The sequence below is a fragment of the Thalassophryne amazonica genome, chromosome 1 (genome assembly GCF_902500255.1).
Source record: "Thalassophryne amazonica chromosome 1, fThaAma1.1, whole genome shotgun sequence".
NCBI classification, from domain to species: domain Eukaryota; kingdom Metazoa; phylum Chordata; class Actinopteri; order Batrachoidiformes; family Batrachoididae; genus Thalassophryne; species Thalassophryne amazonica.
This window is the reverse complement of record NC_047103.1, coordinates 10,381,486-10,397,980: the sequence shown is the minus strand read 5'-3', so window position 1 is coordinate 10,397,980 and position 16,495 is coordinate 10,381,486. Positions and strand designations below refer to the sequence as shown.

Below are 16,495 nucleotides of genomic sequence, written 5' to 3'. Positions count from 1 at the left end.
GACTCAGTGGTAAAGAATTGGTCCAAAAAAAAAAAATCATCCTGCACAAATGCATAAAAATCTATACAAAGCTGTGCTATAGTGAGTAAATTTCGAGGAGAACTGTTCATGCTGCATGCTGTGAATTTGAATCCTCGCCTGTAAAATTGTTAATTTCATCGTTGTGGCTGCACAATATACGTGAATCTAGGAAAAGAAGTATTTTTCTTATGTGCAGCACTGAAATTGTTTGCCGCTAATTTTCTCCAGTTGAAATCACATAAATGTTCTGTTATTCTTATTGAAGTGCTCAGAGGAAAAGTAAGTAAGTAAGTAAATTTTATTTATATAGCACCTTTCACAGACAAGAGCCACAAGGTGCTTCACAACATAAAAGCAGAGTACACCACACAAAACATCAGACAATGGCCGAGACATAAAAACATAAAACATAACATAGGATCACAGAGCAGCCTAAAAGCTAAGCAAACGCTTGAGTAAAAAAGAAAGTCTTAAGTTGGTTTTTAAAAGTATCGACAGAGTCCAGTGAGCGCAGAGAGAGCGGGAGACCATTCCAAAGCCTGGGAGCAACAGCCTGGAAGGATCGCTCTCCTCTGGTTGCAAAATGGATGCGAGGAACCATCAACAGATTTTGGTCCACAGACCTCAAAGCCCTGGCAGGGGCATAAGGCTGGATGAGGTCACAGATATAGGGAGGCGCCTGGCCATGTAGAGCTCTAAAAGTTAAAACCAAAATTTTGAAGGATACTGGCAGCCAATGAAGCTCCTTTAAAATTGGGGAAATATGAGTCCTTCTGTTAGCTTGTGTCAGAATTCTTGCTGCAGAGTTCTGTACCAACTGCAGTCGACGCAACTCCTTCTTGTTTAGACATGAAAACAAACTGTTACAATAGTCTAAACGTGTTGACACAAAAGCATGAATAATAAGCTCTAAATCATTTCAAGACACCATTTTCCTGAGCTTAGAGATATTTCTTAATTGAAAGAAGCAATTCCTCGTCAGCTGTTTACAGTGCTGTACCAACGACATGTCTTTGTCAAAAATGACACCCAGGTTTCGAAGATATGATTTAGCAGACTGGTCTCCCAAGTACTGCTGAATACCTGGAATATGGGCATCAGGGGCAATAACCAATGTCTTTGTTTTGTATGCGTTAAGCTGAAGAAAGTTATTCGTTAGCCATTGTTTAATTTCCGCCAAACAATGGAGGAGGGAATCAAGCCTCTTAATCTCAGATGGCTTAAAGGAGCAGTAAAGCTGGATGTCATCCGCAAATAACTGGTAAGAGACATCAGTAAATCTTTGAATGATCCTACCTAAAGGGATCAAGTACAATAAAAACAAAATGGGGCCCAATACAGAACCCTGAGGGACTCCACATAACGGGTCTGCAGACTCTGACCTTATCTGGTTAGCAAAAACGCTAAAGCTGCGCCCAGACAGATATGAAAAAAACACTGAAGAACTGACCCCGACAGTCTGACATGATCCCTCAGTCTATTCAGCCGGACCTGGTGGTCAACACTATCAAAGGCAGAGGACAAATCCAAAAGAACCAACACGGTGGATTTCCCAGCATCAGCAGACATCATAATGTTGCTGGACACTTTCAAAAGAGCCGTTTCCGTAGAGTGTTGTCTACGAAAACCGGACTGAAACCTGTCATGAATGTTATTCTGATCCAGGAAGAGTGTCAGTTGGTCTGAAACCACCCTCTCGAGGATCTTAGACAGGAATGGGAGCTTAGAAATAGGTCTAAAACTACTTAGCTCCATTTGATTTAAACCTGTTTTTTTCAGTAGAGGCAACACTATGGCATGCTTAAAAGCACTGGGAAACACACCGGTGGACAAAGAAAGATTTACCATTCTAGTAATGCACGGACCAATTACCTCAAATACTTTAATAAAGAGCCTGTAGGGAAGGATGTCCAATGAGCAAGAGGAAGGTTTGATCTTGCTCACCAATGCCGAAATATCAGCAAGTGTCACAGCCCTAAATGAAGACCAAATGCTGGGAGCAGGCTAAATAACAATAGAAGTACCACACAGGGAGGGTGGAATTTTATCCTTAATCAACTTGATTTTGTCAGTGAAAAAACAGTGAAAAAGAGAGCACTTGTAACTTTCTAGCATTGATGTTTGGCTTCTATATGAACTAGGGTTGGGGCAACTAATGAAAATTATTAGTCAACTAATCGGGTGCCATTAGCCACCCACTAGTCAACTAGTCAGCGACTAAATTTGACATTAAATAAATGAAGTCAATTTCAAATCTTCATGGTGAAACTCAAAAGTGACATTTATCTTAACAAATATAAGGACAAAATCACACACACAAAAAAAACAGCATTAGCATGAAGACAATACCTGCATTCATTTACTAGACTTAGATGACCTGTGTGAGCCGACTAATTCACCTGCCAACATTCACACACTTTCTTCACTGGAAGCTCGAACAGGTCTGTTCTTTCAAGGGTTAAATTAACTTAATAAATGGTTTTCGAGTAGTCGACGAATCACAAGAAGATGACATCCCATCCCTTATATTAACTGCACTGTTGCGCACAGTTGACGTCTTTTAAAATTCTATATATTTTGAAACTAACAGGTTCACATCGAGTTCAGCCAATACTTTTGATGAATGTTTGAATTAGTGTTCAAATCTTTACTAACATTATTATTACATGCTAATTACAGGCAGTAACCAGTACGGCTCAATCCTGGGTCATACCTCGGTGACCACGGGCAGCCTCTTGGATGATAACCACTGGCACTCTGTGGTTATTGAACGTTACCGCCGTAATGTCAACTTCACCTTGGACAGGCACACTCAGCACTTCAGGACTAACGGGGAGTTTGACCACCTGGATTTGGACTATGAGGTGAGGACATAAGAGGGGTTTCAACATAAAATTACCGTGAAGCCTCGAACTCTTGGTAAAGACTGTGTATAATTTGACACAATCAACTTTTAATCCATATACATAAAGGACTACATCTGTCTGTCTGTCTGTCTGTCTATCCAGGATAAACTCCCAAACTATAATATGTCGCCCTTAAAAACTATGTATATTCTGAATCCTCATGATATGGGGAACAAACTGGTACTATTTTTTTAAAAGTTGAACTGAAAATTACCCCCAAAATAGCCATTTATATAAGACCATACAGTGTTGTACCATGTGCTTTTCATGCTGCCACTTCTGTCTGTCTTTCTGTCTGTACGGTATAAACTCCCAAAATAGAATTTTGTAAAGTTGAAATGAAAATTACCCGCAAAATAGCTGGCTGTGGGTATTTCCAGCCCTGCATATGTGTTGGCCATCTCTATTTATTTAATCCCTTTCTACAGCACAGCCACAGCACACTCAGCAAAACAACAACATGCTTAGGCTGAGGCTGTGGGTATGACCAAGCAGATTCAAATTTCCAGCCCTGTATATGTGTTGGCCATCTCTGTTTATTTAATTCCTTCCTTCAGCTACTTTATGTTCTCAACTGTTAAGCACCTGACTGTCCTGTACAACCCAGTTTGCCTTCCTGTCTGAATACATTCATTTTATGTTTGTAAAATTGCAATGTAAAAACTGTGAAATACACCACTACCACTATACCAACATCCAATCTCAATTTTGATTCACTGATATTTACGTTTACTGTTACCTACCTTTTGTGTGTAGTTTGTTATGAATTTGTTTGCAAAACAAAGTTTGCATGAAGGACTTCAAATGTGTTTGTCTTTTAAACCAAGTATTTCTACTTAGTTTGGGGAGACCACCTCTTATAGTTCTGCTGGACAAACTTTAGCCCATTAAATATTATATTTATAAGACATCAGCGTTACAAAAACAAATGTTGGGCAATTGTTTTGATTAAAATGATTGGCATTTGGCTTATCTCTAAAACAGGTTAACTCGGGCAGCGCCGGGTACCCCAGCTTGTTCAGTATAAAACACAATGTGAAATTGTACCCAACTTCATTTTCTCCAGGCAGGACTGTTACTTGTCAAATTGGGGTCTTAAGCCAAATTTAGTGGTAAGTGCTCCGGGAACACTGTTTGCAGTGTGTTCCAAGTGTTACAACAGTCAGGTTTGGGTATGAAGAGTGATGGTTTGGGGGCCTCACAAGTGACACTATGGTGTACATAATTACCGCATTAGTGCATAAAATGAGGCTCACATCTTATTATGAGGGTCTACGTTCTACGTGAGGCTCAACATGTGTTCTGCATTTTTTTTTTCTTTTTTTTTTTTTGTAAGGGGTGACCTTGACTCCAGGTCAGCAACCAGGGGGTCATTCTGTCTTACATTTGGCAGAAAAGACTGGAGAATCTTGCTAGTGGAGCATGACTTATTTAAATCAAAGGAGGCTAACCAGACAGGGCAGGAACACCACAAATGGGAGACAGGCCTAAAGATGGCGCTATGCTAAAAAAAAACAGAACAATGAATCTGAAATGTAGGACAGATGAAGAAACTGGACTACAGACCATGTCAAACTACAAACACTGACTGAAAGCTGGAGGTAGTTGTACCGTTGCTGCTGCCAATTCACAAGACAGGTGTGTGATGGCAAAAGATCATACAGGTGTGTAGTCTGAGATACAAGACTGTGTGCAGTGACATATCCACACACACAGAAGAAAGCCCAACCTGGAGGGCACAGACTGGTCAAATACTAAGACTGTGAGTGGGCATGACTAACAGAAGTGAAAAATAAAAATGGAACTGCAGACGACGATGTAGACAAAAGTGATAAAACACAAATATAAAAAAAGAGGCGAAACCTGACAAGTGAACTTTACTAGAAAATCAAGTTTCAAATCAGTGTATTTAGAAATAATCACAATCACAAGTCGTCTTGATACCATAAATCCTTGAAGAAATTGAAGTTACGGCCACTTCTATTTTTGCAGAATATAAAATCATATTTTGTGACACTTACTCCAAACCAAAAACTTTTCACCATTTTATTGAGTGTCTTTCACTCACTCATCTTTAACCACATATCTGGGATAAAGTCGCAGGGGCAACAGCTCCACCAGGGAACCCCAGACTTCCCTTTGCTGGGCCACATTGACCACCTCTGACTGGGGGATCTGTGTGTGGAGATATAATCTCTCCACCTAGTCCTGGGTCTTCCCCGAGGTCTTCTCCCAGATGGACGTGCCTGGGGGGCATCCTTAGCAGATGCTGGCTCCTTTCAACCCAAAGAAGCAGCGGCTCTACTCCGACTTCCCACGGATGACTGAGCTTCTCACACTATCTCTAAGGGAGACACCAGCCTCCCTCCTGAGGAAGCCCATTTTGGCCACTTTTACCCACGATCTTGTTCTTTCGGTCATGACCCAACCCTCATGACCACAGGTGAGAGTAGGAACGAAGATTGACCAGTAGATCGAGAGCATCGCCTTTTGGCTCAGCTCCCTTTTCATCACAACAGTACAGTAGAGCAAATGCAATACTGCTCCTGCTGCGCTGATTCTCCGTCCAATCTCACGCTCCATTGTCCTCTCACTCGTGAACAAGACCCTGAGGTACTAGGGGCAAGACTGCATTCCCTACATGGAATAGTAATCCATCGGTTTCCTGCTAGTGTCTTTGAATGTGTTAATTCATGATACCCGTCATATTTTATTGCTGTACTTTCCGGATTCACCTCATCAGTGGTGGAAAACTGGACTTGGCTGTACTGGACGTAGTCCATCGTTACCACACAGGAAATCAGGGATTGTCTCACCACCGTGGTACACTTTTAATCCATAAATCTTAGATAATTAATGGTGCTCACTAATGGGATGCAAAGAGTTCAGAAAAAATACTTAATGCAGGAAAATGATTTTGGAACACATAATCAGTATGAAATTCCTTTGTTTGCACGTGTGTGTGTTTGTGTGTTGCTGCATGACCTTTAGCAGGTATTGCTGATACAGCGGATCTATTCCAGTGTTAAATAGGATGCTGAGGAATGGGGCAGGACAAACCACAGTCCAATTAAAGTGAAGCTGTTGAACTAAGGGATCTTCTGAGAAATCTATACTGCAGGTGACCCCGATGGTTTTGTTTGTGTTTTTCTTCGGTGAACCCTGCTCAGTGACCGGCAGTGTTATTACCCGAATGAGTGAACTGTGGTCAGCCTTAAGGTTCACCACACGGTCCAATCCCAGCCGGCTTGTGCAAGTCTGTGTATTTGCGTGTGCCCTCTGTTGAGCCTTTTGACTAAATAGCCGGATGCTTTTACGTCTACTCTTGGAAGTAATTACTGAAACTACTGGAGCGTCACCACAGACGCACACTCGCACAGTAGCTGTGGTAATTGCACAGCAGCCTCCATCATCTTGACTTCCTCAGAGCTGCGTGCTGCTCACGATACAAAAACGTCAAGCTCAAACAAGTTTGAAAAACACAAAGTACATATTTTTATCATGTTTTCTGCAGTGATTGTTTCTTATTATAGTAAATAACCACTGGACATAAATGTCTCAACTGTCTTTGATCTTACGTTTAAGTCATATGCTTTTGAATATTTGCTAAGTTTTTAGTTCTTTATTTTTGGCATTTTAGATGTCTGTCAGAATGTACAATCACAAATCAGAAAAAAGGTCTCAAAAACTGAGTGGCCACGCTAAAAGGAGACGAGTGAGGGAAGCCACCAAGACACTCACGACAGCTCTGAATGAATTTTAGGTTTCTGTGGATTTGAGTGGAGAAATTATGCAAAGTGCAACTTTTGCCTGTTGCATCCCATTCACAGCTTCCTGTGAAAACCTCAGCTGAAATTTAACATTTTTATTTTAAGAAAATTCTCGAGATCACTTCATCATGAAGCTGTATAACTAGTGATGCAACAGACGTACGATGCACAGTTTCTCCAACCATGATCACAGAAGCCTATAATCCCTTCGGAGTTGACTTGGTGGCTTCCCTTACTCATCTGCTTCCAGCAAGACATGTTCAGTGACTTGGAAAATATTCACGTATTCATTTTCTGACATGTTTCGAGAAATTAGCTCTTTTTTTGCATTTCCTACTGCCCCAAAATTTTCTTATTTGTGGTTCTGTTATAACTGAAAGCAAATAATGATTGGGTTTGTCACTCAGGCAGCCAGTTTTAGTTTGAGGTGCACAGTGTCTTTACTCACAGCCACTGATGGTTGTAAAATGTCAAGGTTGTCATGGATGTCTTGGTGGCTTTCCTCACTAATGCCAACTGTCAACATTCACTCTGCTTTTGATGACAAATTGGCTATAATTTACCAAACTAAACAAATGTCTCACAACAATTAGAAATTAACTTGATCAATAATTTTTGAAAATGGTCCTTCCAATCAAGTGGTTCCATATTGCTGCATCACTTGTGTTTTAGTTTCCATTTTTTATCCATTGAAATAACAGATCTGCAGTTTCTTGGGTGCACATAAAAGGCTAATTTATTTCAGATTTTATTCACAAATTTGTTAATCCATGTTCCTTAAAAACACGTCACCATCGCCAGGAGAGTCCTGCAACCTGGCTGGTGTAGTAAATCATGATGCTGATTAAACAGCATGGTTACAGCATAACTTGTGCCAATAAAAAGTAACTCTATAATGTACAGTTTTATCATGTAACACAGTGTCACAAATGTGACATGTTTTGGTGCTGTGTATAATTGGCACACTGACTGCAGGAATGTATGCCAAAGTTGTTGACTAGGAGTTGAATGTTTCATTTCACAACCATAAAAAGTCTTTAGTTTCCTTTTGGAGATTTAAGCAATACATCTGATCCAACCTGAACACTACAGACCACGTGTCACCTCACCAGCTCAGGACATCCACCTCCAGCTTCTTCATGTGGTCTTTTTAAAGACCTGTTGCACATGTCAGAGTCTGCTTTTATTGTGTTCAGTCAAAGCCCCATCTGTGCAGTAATCCTGCTGTTTAATCAGCGTGTTGATTTGCCACACCTGTCAGGTCAGTGGATTAGCTTGACAAAGGAAAAGTGCTCACGAACAAATCAGGGTGTAATAATAACGGGGGTGTAACAAGTGTCCTATACAAATTGAAAATCATATTTAAGTCACATAGTTTCATCAAGGTTGGCCTCTCAATACCCATTAGTCAAATACACATTAGTCGAACCACCCATTCAAAAGACAGTGGGTGGTTTCCCCAATGACTAGCTTAATGTTTGTCAGGGTTTGAGGTCTCGAGGCATAGTTTTTGATGCCTGGGCTTGGAATGACTCTCTTGGCCTTGGCATCGCTCTTAAAGAATAAGCAGAGTCCAGTTTGAGTGTGCTCGTTTTTACCTATTTTTTGCACTGTTTAATTCCCACCAAACAAAAAACACTCATCAAGTATAATTTTGATGCACAGAATGGTCTGTGCATGCAGTGATGGAATTCATTCTTTTTCTAGTCGCCAGAGTCATGGTAGCAATCCCTCAGTGGCAAGGAAGTTTGTCTATTGATCAATGGATCTACACATGTATGTATATGGGTTTGTTTAGTGTGGGAATGTCTTTGTATACTGGAAAACCGATGGTCCTTGACAAACCCTTAGCCTGGTCCGATGACTGAGAAATCCCAGACAATCTGGGTCTGAGGACCTGCTGCAGCCTTCATCCGCCTTCACAGCCGATGGGTTACAAGGTGTCACCTGATCCGCCACTGAGGACTTGTTTCAACAGAGCCCAGTTAGCTGTCCCATGTTCAGGATTCCTGTTGGGCCTTCTTGATTATATAATGGCCTTGGGGAACAGAAGGTCCCCACCGTATTTCTCCCCAACCGGCAGTCCCCTACTTGACCCATTATCCAGGTGTCACGATGTGGACGAGGGGTTGGATTTTGACACCAGAGTACTACACGCACACGGACAGATATTACTCTATGCTATGTCTGCAAGTACTACTGTGTAAAAAATCTTCCCAAACAGGCTTTTCACAACCCAGGCATTATTATATGCCATCACCAGTTTGAGCGAACACATTGCATCACAAAAATATGCTAAAGATTATACAAATGGACTCACTTTGCTGTGGCTTGAAATTATGCAGGAGAAGGGGCCACGACAACTACTAAAGTCTGTCTGCAGTGGTGGGCACAGATAACCAAAAAATTAACTTCGATAACAGATAATCAGATAACTGAAAAGTTATCTTTGATAAAGATAAATCACCCAAAAATGCATCGGAATTTACAGATAACCGATAAATTCCAGTGTTGTCTCTGGTACATTTGCAACTACTAACAAGCTGAATTTGAGGTTTAACACCACGATCGCTTTTGGAAGCGATATAAGACTCAAACAATGAGTCAGCATTTCTATGTTTGAACATGCTGCCCCTGCTGGAAGCTACGCGGCTACAGCACTGAAGCACCCTGAGAGCAGTCACAAAACCAGCTCTCTACCAATCACAATGCTCTGGTCAGGCGGAGGTCTTGAAAAATAAAGGCATCCTGACTTATGGTTTTGTGTGAATACTGATAGAATAACTCCATTAATGTCAATTCTGTCATTTGTACAAAGTTAAAATATAACGTATATCTTTTAATGTTGAATAATGCACTAATTCTGAGGTTTTGTAACACACACAGACAGATCGCAAAGGATTCTGGGTCAAATGTGCCTCTGCTAAACACTGATTGGTTCAATCATTCATTATGTAAATCCAACACGTTAATGTGACGTGTGTTGTGTGTTGGTGTTTACAGATAATTGAGATAAATGTGCTTTGTAAAATATTCCATTTTTTATTTGTAAAAACAGGCATTTTTACGGAGCCCTGGAAGTGTCATCGCAAAATGTTTTACATGTGGAGAGAATGTGCGCACGTTTTATGATGTTGTAAAACGTGCACTCAGTATTGACAAATAAATGTTGGCTTTACACTGTGCAAGAGAATTTTTTGGATCGAGTTTCAGGTTAATCACGCGTCCTGCATCGTGTAGTGTACATGGAGTAACAAGCTGCGTTTAACATCTGACGACCACCTCCTGATCGCCGATCATATGGTCGAATGAAAATCAAACCTGTTTGATATTATTCTGGTCGGCCATCATGAGGGTATCCTGCTGCTGAAGAGCTACAAGTGTCCAAGCGCTCACACTGTGCCTGTGCAAACACTGCAGAGCTGTCTTGTAATGGTTTTTTTTAAACTTAATTTATTAAAAAAAAAAAAATACTGCCATCAACACCACTGGCCAGTAGATGGCAGTAGAGGCCTTGAAATCTTTCCAAAACAAAATCCCAGATAATCCGTCTGCTACATTTAAGATGCGTGGAATTTAACAAATGCAAAGACAATAACGTCTATAAACCCAGAGAATATATTCACAAGAGTTTTAGGCACTAGAGTTTAATGCTGCTGTCCGTGGAGCCTGAACAGAGTGTCTGAAATGCATTTGTCCTGTCGGGACCACCCTGTCCCACCCATAATGCACTGCTGGGCTCAGAATGTGCTCACAAAACCTTAAAAATTAGCACATGATTTTAAAACTAAAACATATATCTGGTATTTTCACTTTATAAAACTTCAGACATAACAGTAATTTTAAATAACTTGTCCAAAATTAGTTTTGTTTAAATTTGAACCATAAGCTAAAAATGTATGCATCTGGATGACTTGGGTGATATTGCCAGCATATCAGTATGGTGTTAAAGGAAATGTTTTTGTTTTTTTTTGTGACTATTTCTCCTTTGCTTGCAGAGGTAGAGTGTTTTTTGCCTAGAAGTATCTCTCTACTGTTTGCAGAGGGTAGAACTATATACATCTGTTAGGAAACTTTTAACAGGTAGGTCTCAACTGATTTTAAATTTTAAAAATGTTTGCTGTTGTTCGGGTTTACTGCGTTATCGGTCCAAAAGTTATCGGAGGACATTTCATCAGAAGATAATTAGTCCGATAATGGTTTTTAAAGTTACCTAAAAAGGTAATCCGATAACGAAAACATTATCTTCAGTAATTATCTGTTATCAGATTATCGGAAGTGTGCCCACCACTGTCTGTCTGTAATACTTGACGTCGCCCTTGGCCTCTGAGACCCAGGAGACTGACTTGGCTTTAACCTCTGGGAGGTGGACACGACTACAGCACTGATGGTTACCCTTTAATGTAATAGATATGACAGTGGTGACACATGGACCCCTGAGTCAATCTAAATGTACAATGAACCATTTGATGGATCGATTCTTAACACTGTAAATCACTTAATTATTCAATTAGAAATTGCGTCTGCATCTTTGGTCCCTTGTAAATATCCAAAATTTGGCACAAGGCTCTCATACCTGTTTGAAATGTACATCCAATTCACAATTTTTTTTTTTTTTTGTCTAGCCAGTTGACACTCAAACCAGTCCAGAAAGGGAAATGAGACTAGGCTATCCCCAGCTGGCGTCTTCTTCTGGACTTCCACTATGTTTCCCTTTCTGCTAAGGTATTTGGTGCTGCCCCCAGTGGTGAACAAAAGCAGAGCAGTGGCAGCACCAATGCTCTGCAGTGAAAACCTGAACAAGGTTTGGTTTTTTAAAAAAATGTCTATTTCAAGGTGAACAATGTCACTTTTGGCTTACTGTAATTCACCATGGAAAATATATGTTTGCATTAAGCACAGAATTGTATCACTTGCATCATACTGCACTCAATTGGAATCATTCCATAATTACACATATAGTTTCTGGGACGTATTATAGGTTATCTGTGTAAATATGTATAATATCATTTCATAAAGGAAGCATTCACAATCCTGGAAATAACTTGAGCTCTTTTTGCTTCAATGCATGAAAAATTAAAACCAAAAACGTATTGCATTTCTATTTTTCTTGAGTGTGTGTGTGTGTATATATATATATATATATATATGCCTTTCCGACATGGTCCAATGGGCGTTGTGTGACTGCTCTCTCGATGTAGAATGTTGCGACCGCTCACCTCCTCCAGTGTCCCAACTGGTGTTCAAACTCTTCCATGAGCTCTGTCAGACACCAGTGCCATTTCTGCCAAATTTAACTTGCATAATCTCCTGCTATAAACGGTCAATTACTTGACGTAATTGTCTCTGACTGGACTGGAGGTTCAGCAGTGCTTCAGTGACATTTAATTTGCAGTGGAATCTAATTGAGCCATAACAAATCATTGTAGTTGTGGTGGCTCCATTCAATCACTCAGCATGACACATTTCCACAAAGTACCAAAATCTGTCCTTTTACAACCTGGTCCAGCTTCCTCATTTTGTTGCTATTGTAATTCTGTAATAACAGAAAATGGTGATGAAAAGCTGAACAACTGCCATGAGCCAGTTCAGAGTCTCCCTGCTGGTCCATAATGACCCAGAGAATCACCGGGGTCCTGGAACTGTTCAAGGATTTGCCACTGTTGTGCTCGTTTAAATATTTATTTTATTATTATTATTGGAAGTATACTGGCTGTTTATTGAGGGAATGGCTTAAATATCTGTCAGTATACAACCCCAGTTCCAATGAAGTTGGGACATTGTGTAAAATGTAAATAAAAACAGAACAAAATGATTTGCAAATCCTCTTCAACCTATATTCAAATGAATACACCACAAAGACAAGATATTTAATGTTCAAACTGATAAACTTTGTCTTTGTGCAAATATTTCCTCATTTTGAAATGGATGCCTGCAATATGTTTCAAAAAAGCTGGGACAGTGGTATGTTTACCGCTGTGTTACATCACCTTTCCTTCTAACAACACTCAGTAAGCGTTTGGGAACTGAGGACACTAATTGTTGGAGCTTTGTAGGTGGAATTCTTTCCCATTCTTGTTCGATGTATGACTTCAGTTGTTCAACAGTTTGGGGTCTCTGTTGTCGTATTTTGCGCTTCATAATGCGCCACACATTTTCAATGGGCGACAGATCTGGACTGCAGACAGGCCAGTCCAGTACCCGCACTCTTTTACTACGAAGTCACACTGTTGTAACACGTGCAGAATGTGGCTTGGCATTGTCTTGCTGAAATAAGCAGGGACGTCCCTGAAAAAGACGTTGCTTGGATGGCAGCATGTGTTGCTCTAAAACCTGGATGTACCTTTCAGCATTGATGGTGCCATGGGCACTAACACACCCCCATACCATCACAGATGCTGGCTTTTGAACTTTGCGCTGGTAACAATCAGGATGGTCTTTTTCCTCTTTACAAAAACAATTTGAAATGTAGACTCATCAGACCACAGCACACGTTTCCACTTTGCGTCTGTCCATTTCAAATGAGCTCGGGCCCAGAGAAGGCGATGGCATTTCTGGATGCTGTTGATGTATGTCTTTCGCTTTGCATGGTAGAGTTGCACTTGTATAGATGTAGCGGCGAACTGTGATAACTGACAATGGTTTTCTGAAGTGTTCATGAGCCCACGCATTAAGATCCTCTACACAATGATGTTGGTTTTTATTGCAGTGCCGCCTGAGGGATTGAAGGTCACGGGTATTCAATGTTGGTTTTCGGCCTTGCCATTTACGTGTAGAAAGTTCTCCAGATTCTCTGAATCTTCTGATTATATTATGGACTGTAGATGATGGAATCCCTAAATTCCTTGCAATTGAACATTGAGAAACATTGTTCTTAAACTGTTGGACTATATTTCATGCAACTGTTCACAAAGTGGTGATCCTCGCCCCATCGTTGCTTGTGAATGGCTGAGCCTTTTGGGGATGCTCCTTTTATACCCAATCATGACACTCACCTGTTTCCACTTAGGTGTTCTTTGGGCATTCATCAACTTTCCTAGTCTTTTGTTGCCCCGTCCCAACTTTTTTGAAATGTATTGCAGGCATCCATTTCAAAATGAGCAAATATTTGCATAAAAACAATAAGGTTTATCAGTTTGATCTTAAAATATCTTGTCTTTGTGGTGTATTCAATTGAATATAGGTTAAAGAGGATTTGTAAATCATTGTATTCCATTTTTATTTACATTTTATGCAACGTGTCAACTTCACTGAAAATGGGGTTGTAATTACACTAGCCTATCATGTAGCTCTTTGTCATTTTCTGGCAGTGCTCTTGATCTTGGTCTCTCGAAGGTGATTGAGCTTTTTGCTTTCCTCCCTAGTTGAGTTTTGGGGGGATGCCCTACAGTGGGAAGCCTGTGGGAGGAGGGAGGAAGAACTTCAAGGGCTGTATGGAGAGCATCAACTACAACGGAGACAACATTACTGACCTGGCCCGGCGAAAGAAACTCGACACCTCCAGCTTTGTAAGTAAAATAAACCAAATAAACTACAGACTGTAAAGATGGATTCTGTACCTCCATTCAGCCAAAAAACAAAAAAAAAACCCACACAAGTGTGGTGGACTCTGTCCTTGTGATAGCTTTATTTGCTTATTAATTTTTGGTAGACCAGATTTGTACAATGGATCTCTGCAGCCAGCTAATTCAAATGCAGTTCATCAAGATAACAACAGGTGCCAAATTCATAGGTGCCCAGGGGGCCGCATACGGGGCTAAATTCTGCCTCTGTGGATTCCCACCTCTTCAAAAGGGCTCATTTGAGTCGGGACAGACAAATTGCTTTGCAAATGGTCAATCATGAAACAGTCTGCTGGAGAAACACTTTTCACATGAGGGAGCCTATTTTGTGTGTGTGTGTGTGTGGTGTGTGTGTGTGTGTGTGTGTGTGTGTGTGTGTGTGTGTGTGTGTGTGTGTGTGTGTGTGTGTGTGTGTGTGTGTGTGTGTGTGTGTGTGTGTGTGTGTGTGTGTGTGTGTGTGTGTGTATATTTTTGGGATTAAATGCACCTGCTTGTGCATTGCAAAAGGTAATGTTAGGCTTTAACAACTTTAGATGTGCAGATGCAGTCCAGTAGGGGGTCTGTAATTAGCATCTAGGGGGTCCCAGTTAAATATGTGTTTGCCCATAATTGTTTGGCCTTTGGTTGTTTGGACACAACACCTGTTAAAGCTGAATTCCACTGCCGATGAAGCTACAGATGGATGCTAAATTAAAAGAAAATCCTGAATAAATGAGTGGAAAAATGCAACAAATGCCCTCATTAAAAGGGCACGAGGGGTTGCTGAATTCTTTGAGCAGGAAAATTGTTTGAATCAAATGCTGTGGCTTCAGTGGTCACCAGATGTCAACCCATTTCAACAGCTGTGGCAGATTTTGAGCCAACATATGAGTCAGTGCTGTACACCATGATCAAAACACAGAATGAGGGGAGCTTGGGACTCCGGCGAGGGCGGTCGCATCTACTCCTCTCTCCTCTCCCTCTGAAATCAGGCCTGGGGGACCCTGCCCCCCCACCCCTACCACCCTCCCCACTTGCCTCCACCCTCCCGCTCCCCCCGAGCTTGCAGCTGCAAGTGACACTGCTGCGGCCCCCCCACACTCACATTTCCTCAATTCATCTGAGGTGATTGATGTGAAGAAATTTCGTTGCACTTGTAATGACAATAAATCTGTCTGTCTGTCTATCTATCTATCTATCTATCTATCTATCTATCTATCTATCTATCTATCTATCTATCTATCTATCTATCTATCTATCTATCTATCTATCTATCATCTATCTATCTATCATCTATCTATCTATCTATCTATCTATCTTTTGGATTAATGGTATTCAGCACCATCAGAAAAGACGGAAGACTTGTCACACTAAGGTGCATTAACGCTCTTCTGAGATCAACCGGGCCCAACACATTTGTGTCTGTCTTGGAGGGTGTAAAACAAGTGGAGCACTGTGGTGCCAGCATTTGTGGGGGGGGGGGTGGGGTCTAAGGTAAATTGGGGAGGGCACAAAAGCCAAATGCCAATCCAAGTGCTACGTACAAAGGGCTGGAATTACTATGTTCACTAAGCATTATTGTAGTCCTAATGTATCTTCAATCAGTCAGAGTGGCACCTCTCATTCCCTTTTAAACCATCGTGTGGCATGTGCACAGTGCTGTGGTATTGAGAAAGTGAACACGAGATAGATTTTTCTGGTGAGTCAACAGATTAGCGTCAACCTGTAACAGTGCACCAAGTGGCAGCCTGAGCTGCCTGAGGTGAAGCAGTAAGGTAAAATTTAATATTTTTTCATTAGTGTTTATGTTTACTTCATATAATATTTGTTGTCAGTTCAGTTTCATTGTGTATTTTATACTATTACTGTGTATTTTGTCACCTGTGGTAATTGTGGGAGTTTTTGTTTCCATCACAAACAGCATTTACAAACTCCCATCACAGATATGCCACATAAGCACATAACTGAAGTGCAACAGCTTTGAGCAGGGCTGCATACTAATATTTTCATATTTATCACATGTGCTGAACAGTACATGTTTTGTGCATGTTTACATGAGGGAGAGCATGAGGGAGAGAGGGGAAAAGCATCTCTCCTAAAATGAGAGGCCACCTCCATACAGCGGTCAAAATATGTGCAGGCAAGCAGTGTATACATACTTTGTACAATGTGAACCCGCTTATGTAAGTTGCGTCTGAGTGTCGCCATCCTGAAAGAAACATTGCTGGATAATAAATCACATTTTTGGTGATCTCAG

The 16,495-nt window shown here is 40.9% G+C and overlaps 1 protein-coding gene across 1 annotated transcript in view; it reads left to right on the top strand.

Annotated features, from left to right (window-relative positions):
• Window positions 1-16,495, top strand: part of cntnap2a (contactin associated protein 2a) — a 1,233,088-nt gene that overhangs the window by 627,212 nt on the left and 589,381 nt on the right. The window contains 2 exon segments of the mRNA XM_034162408.1: window positions 2,701-2,885; window positions 14,062-14,205. Of these exon segments, the coding sequence (XP_034018299.1) occupies window positions 2,701-2,885; window positions 14,062-14,205 (329 nt within the window).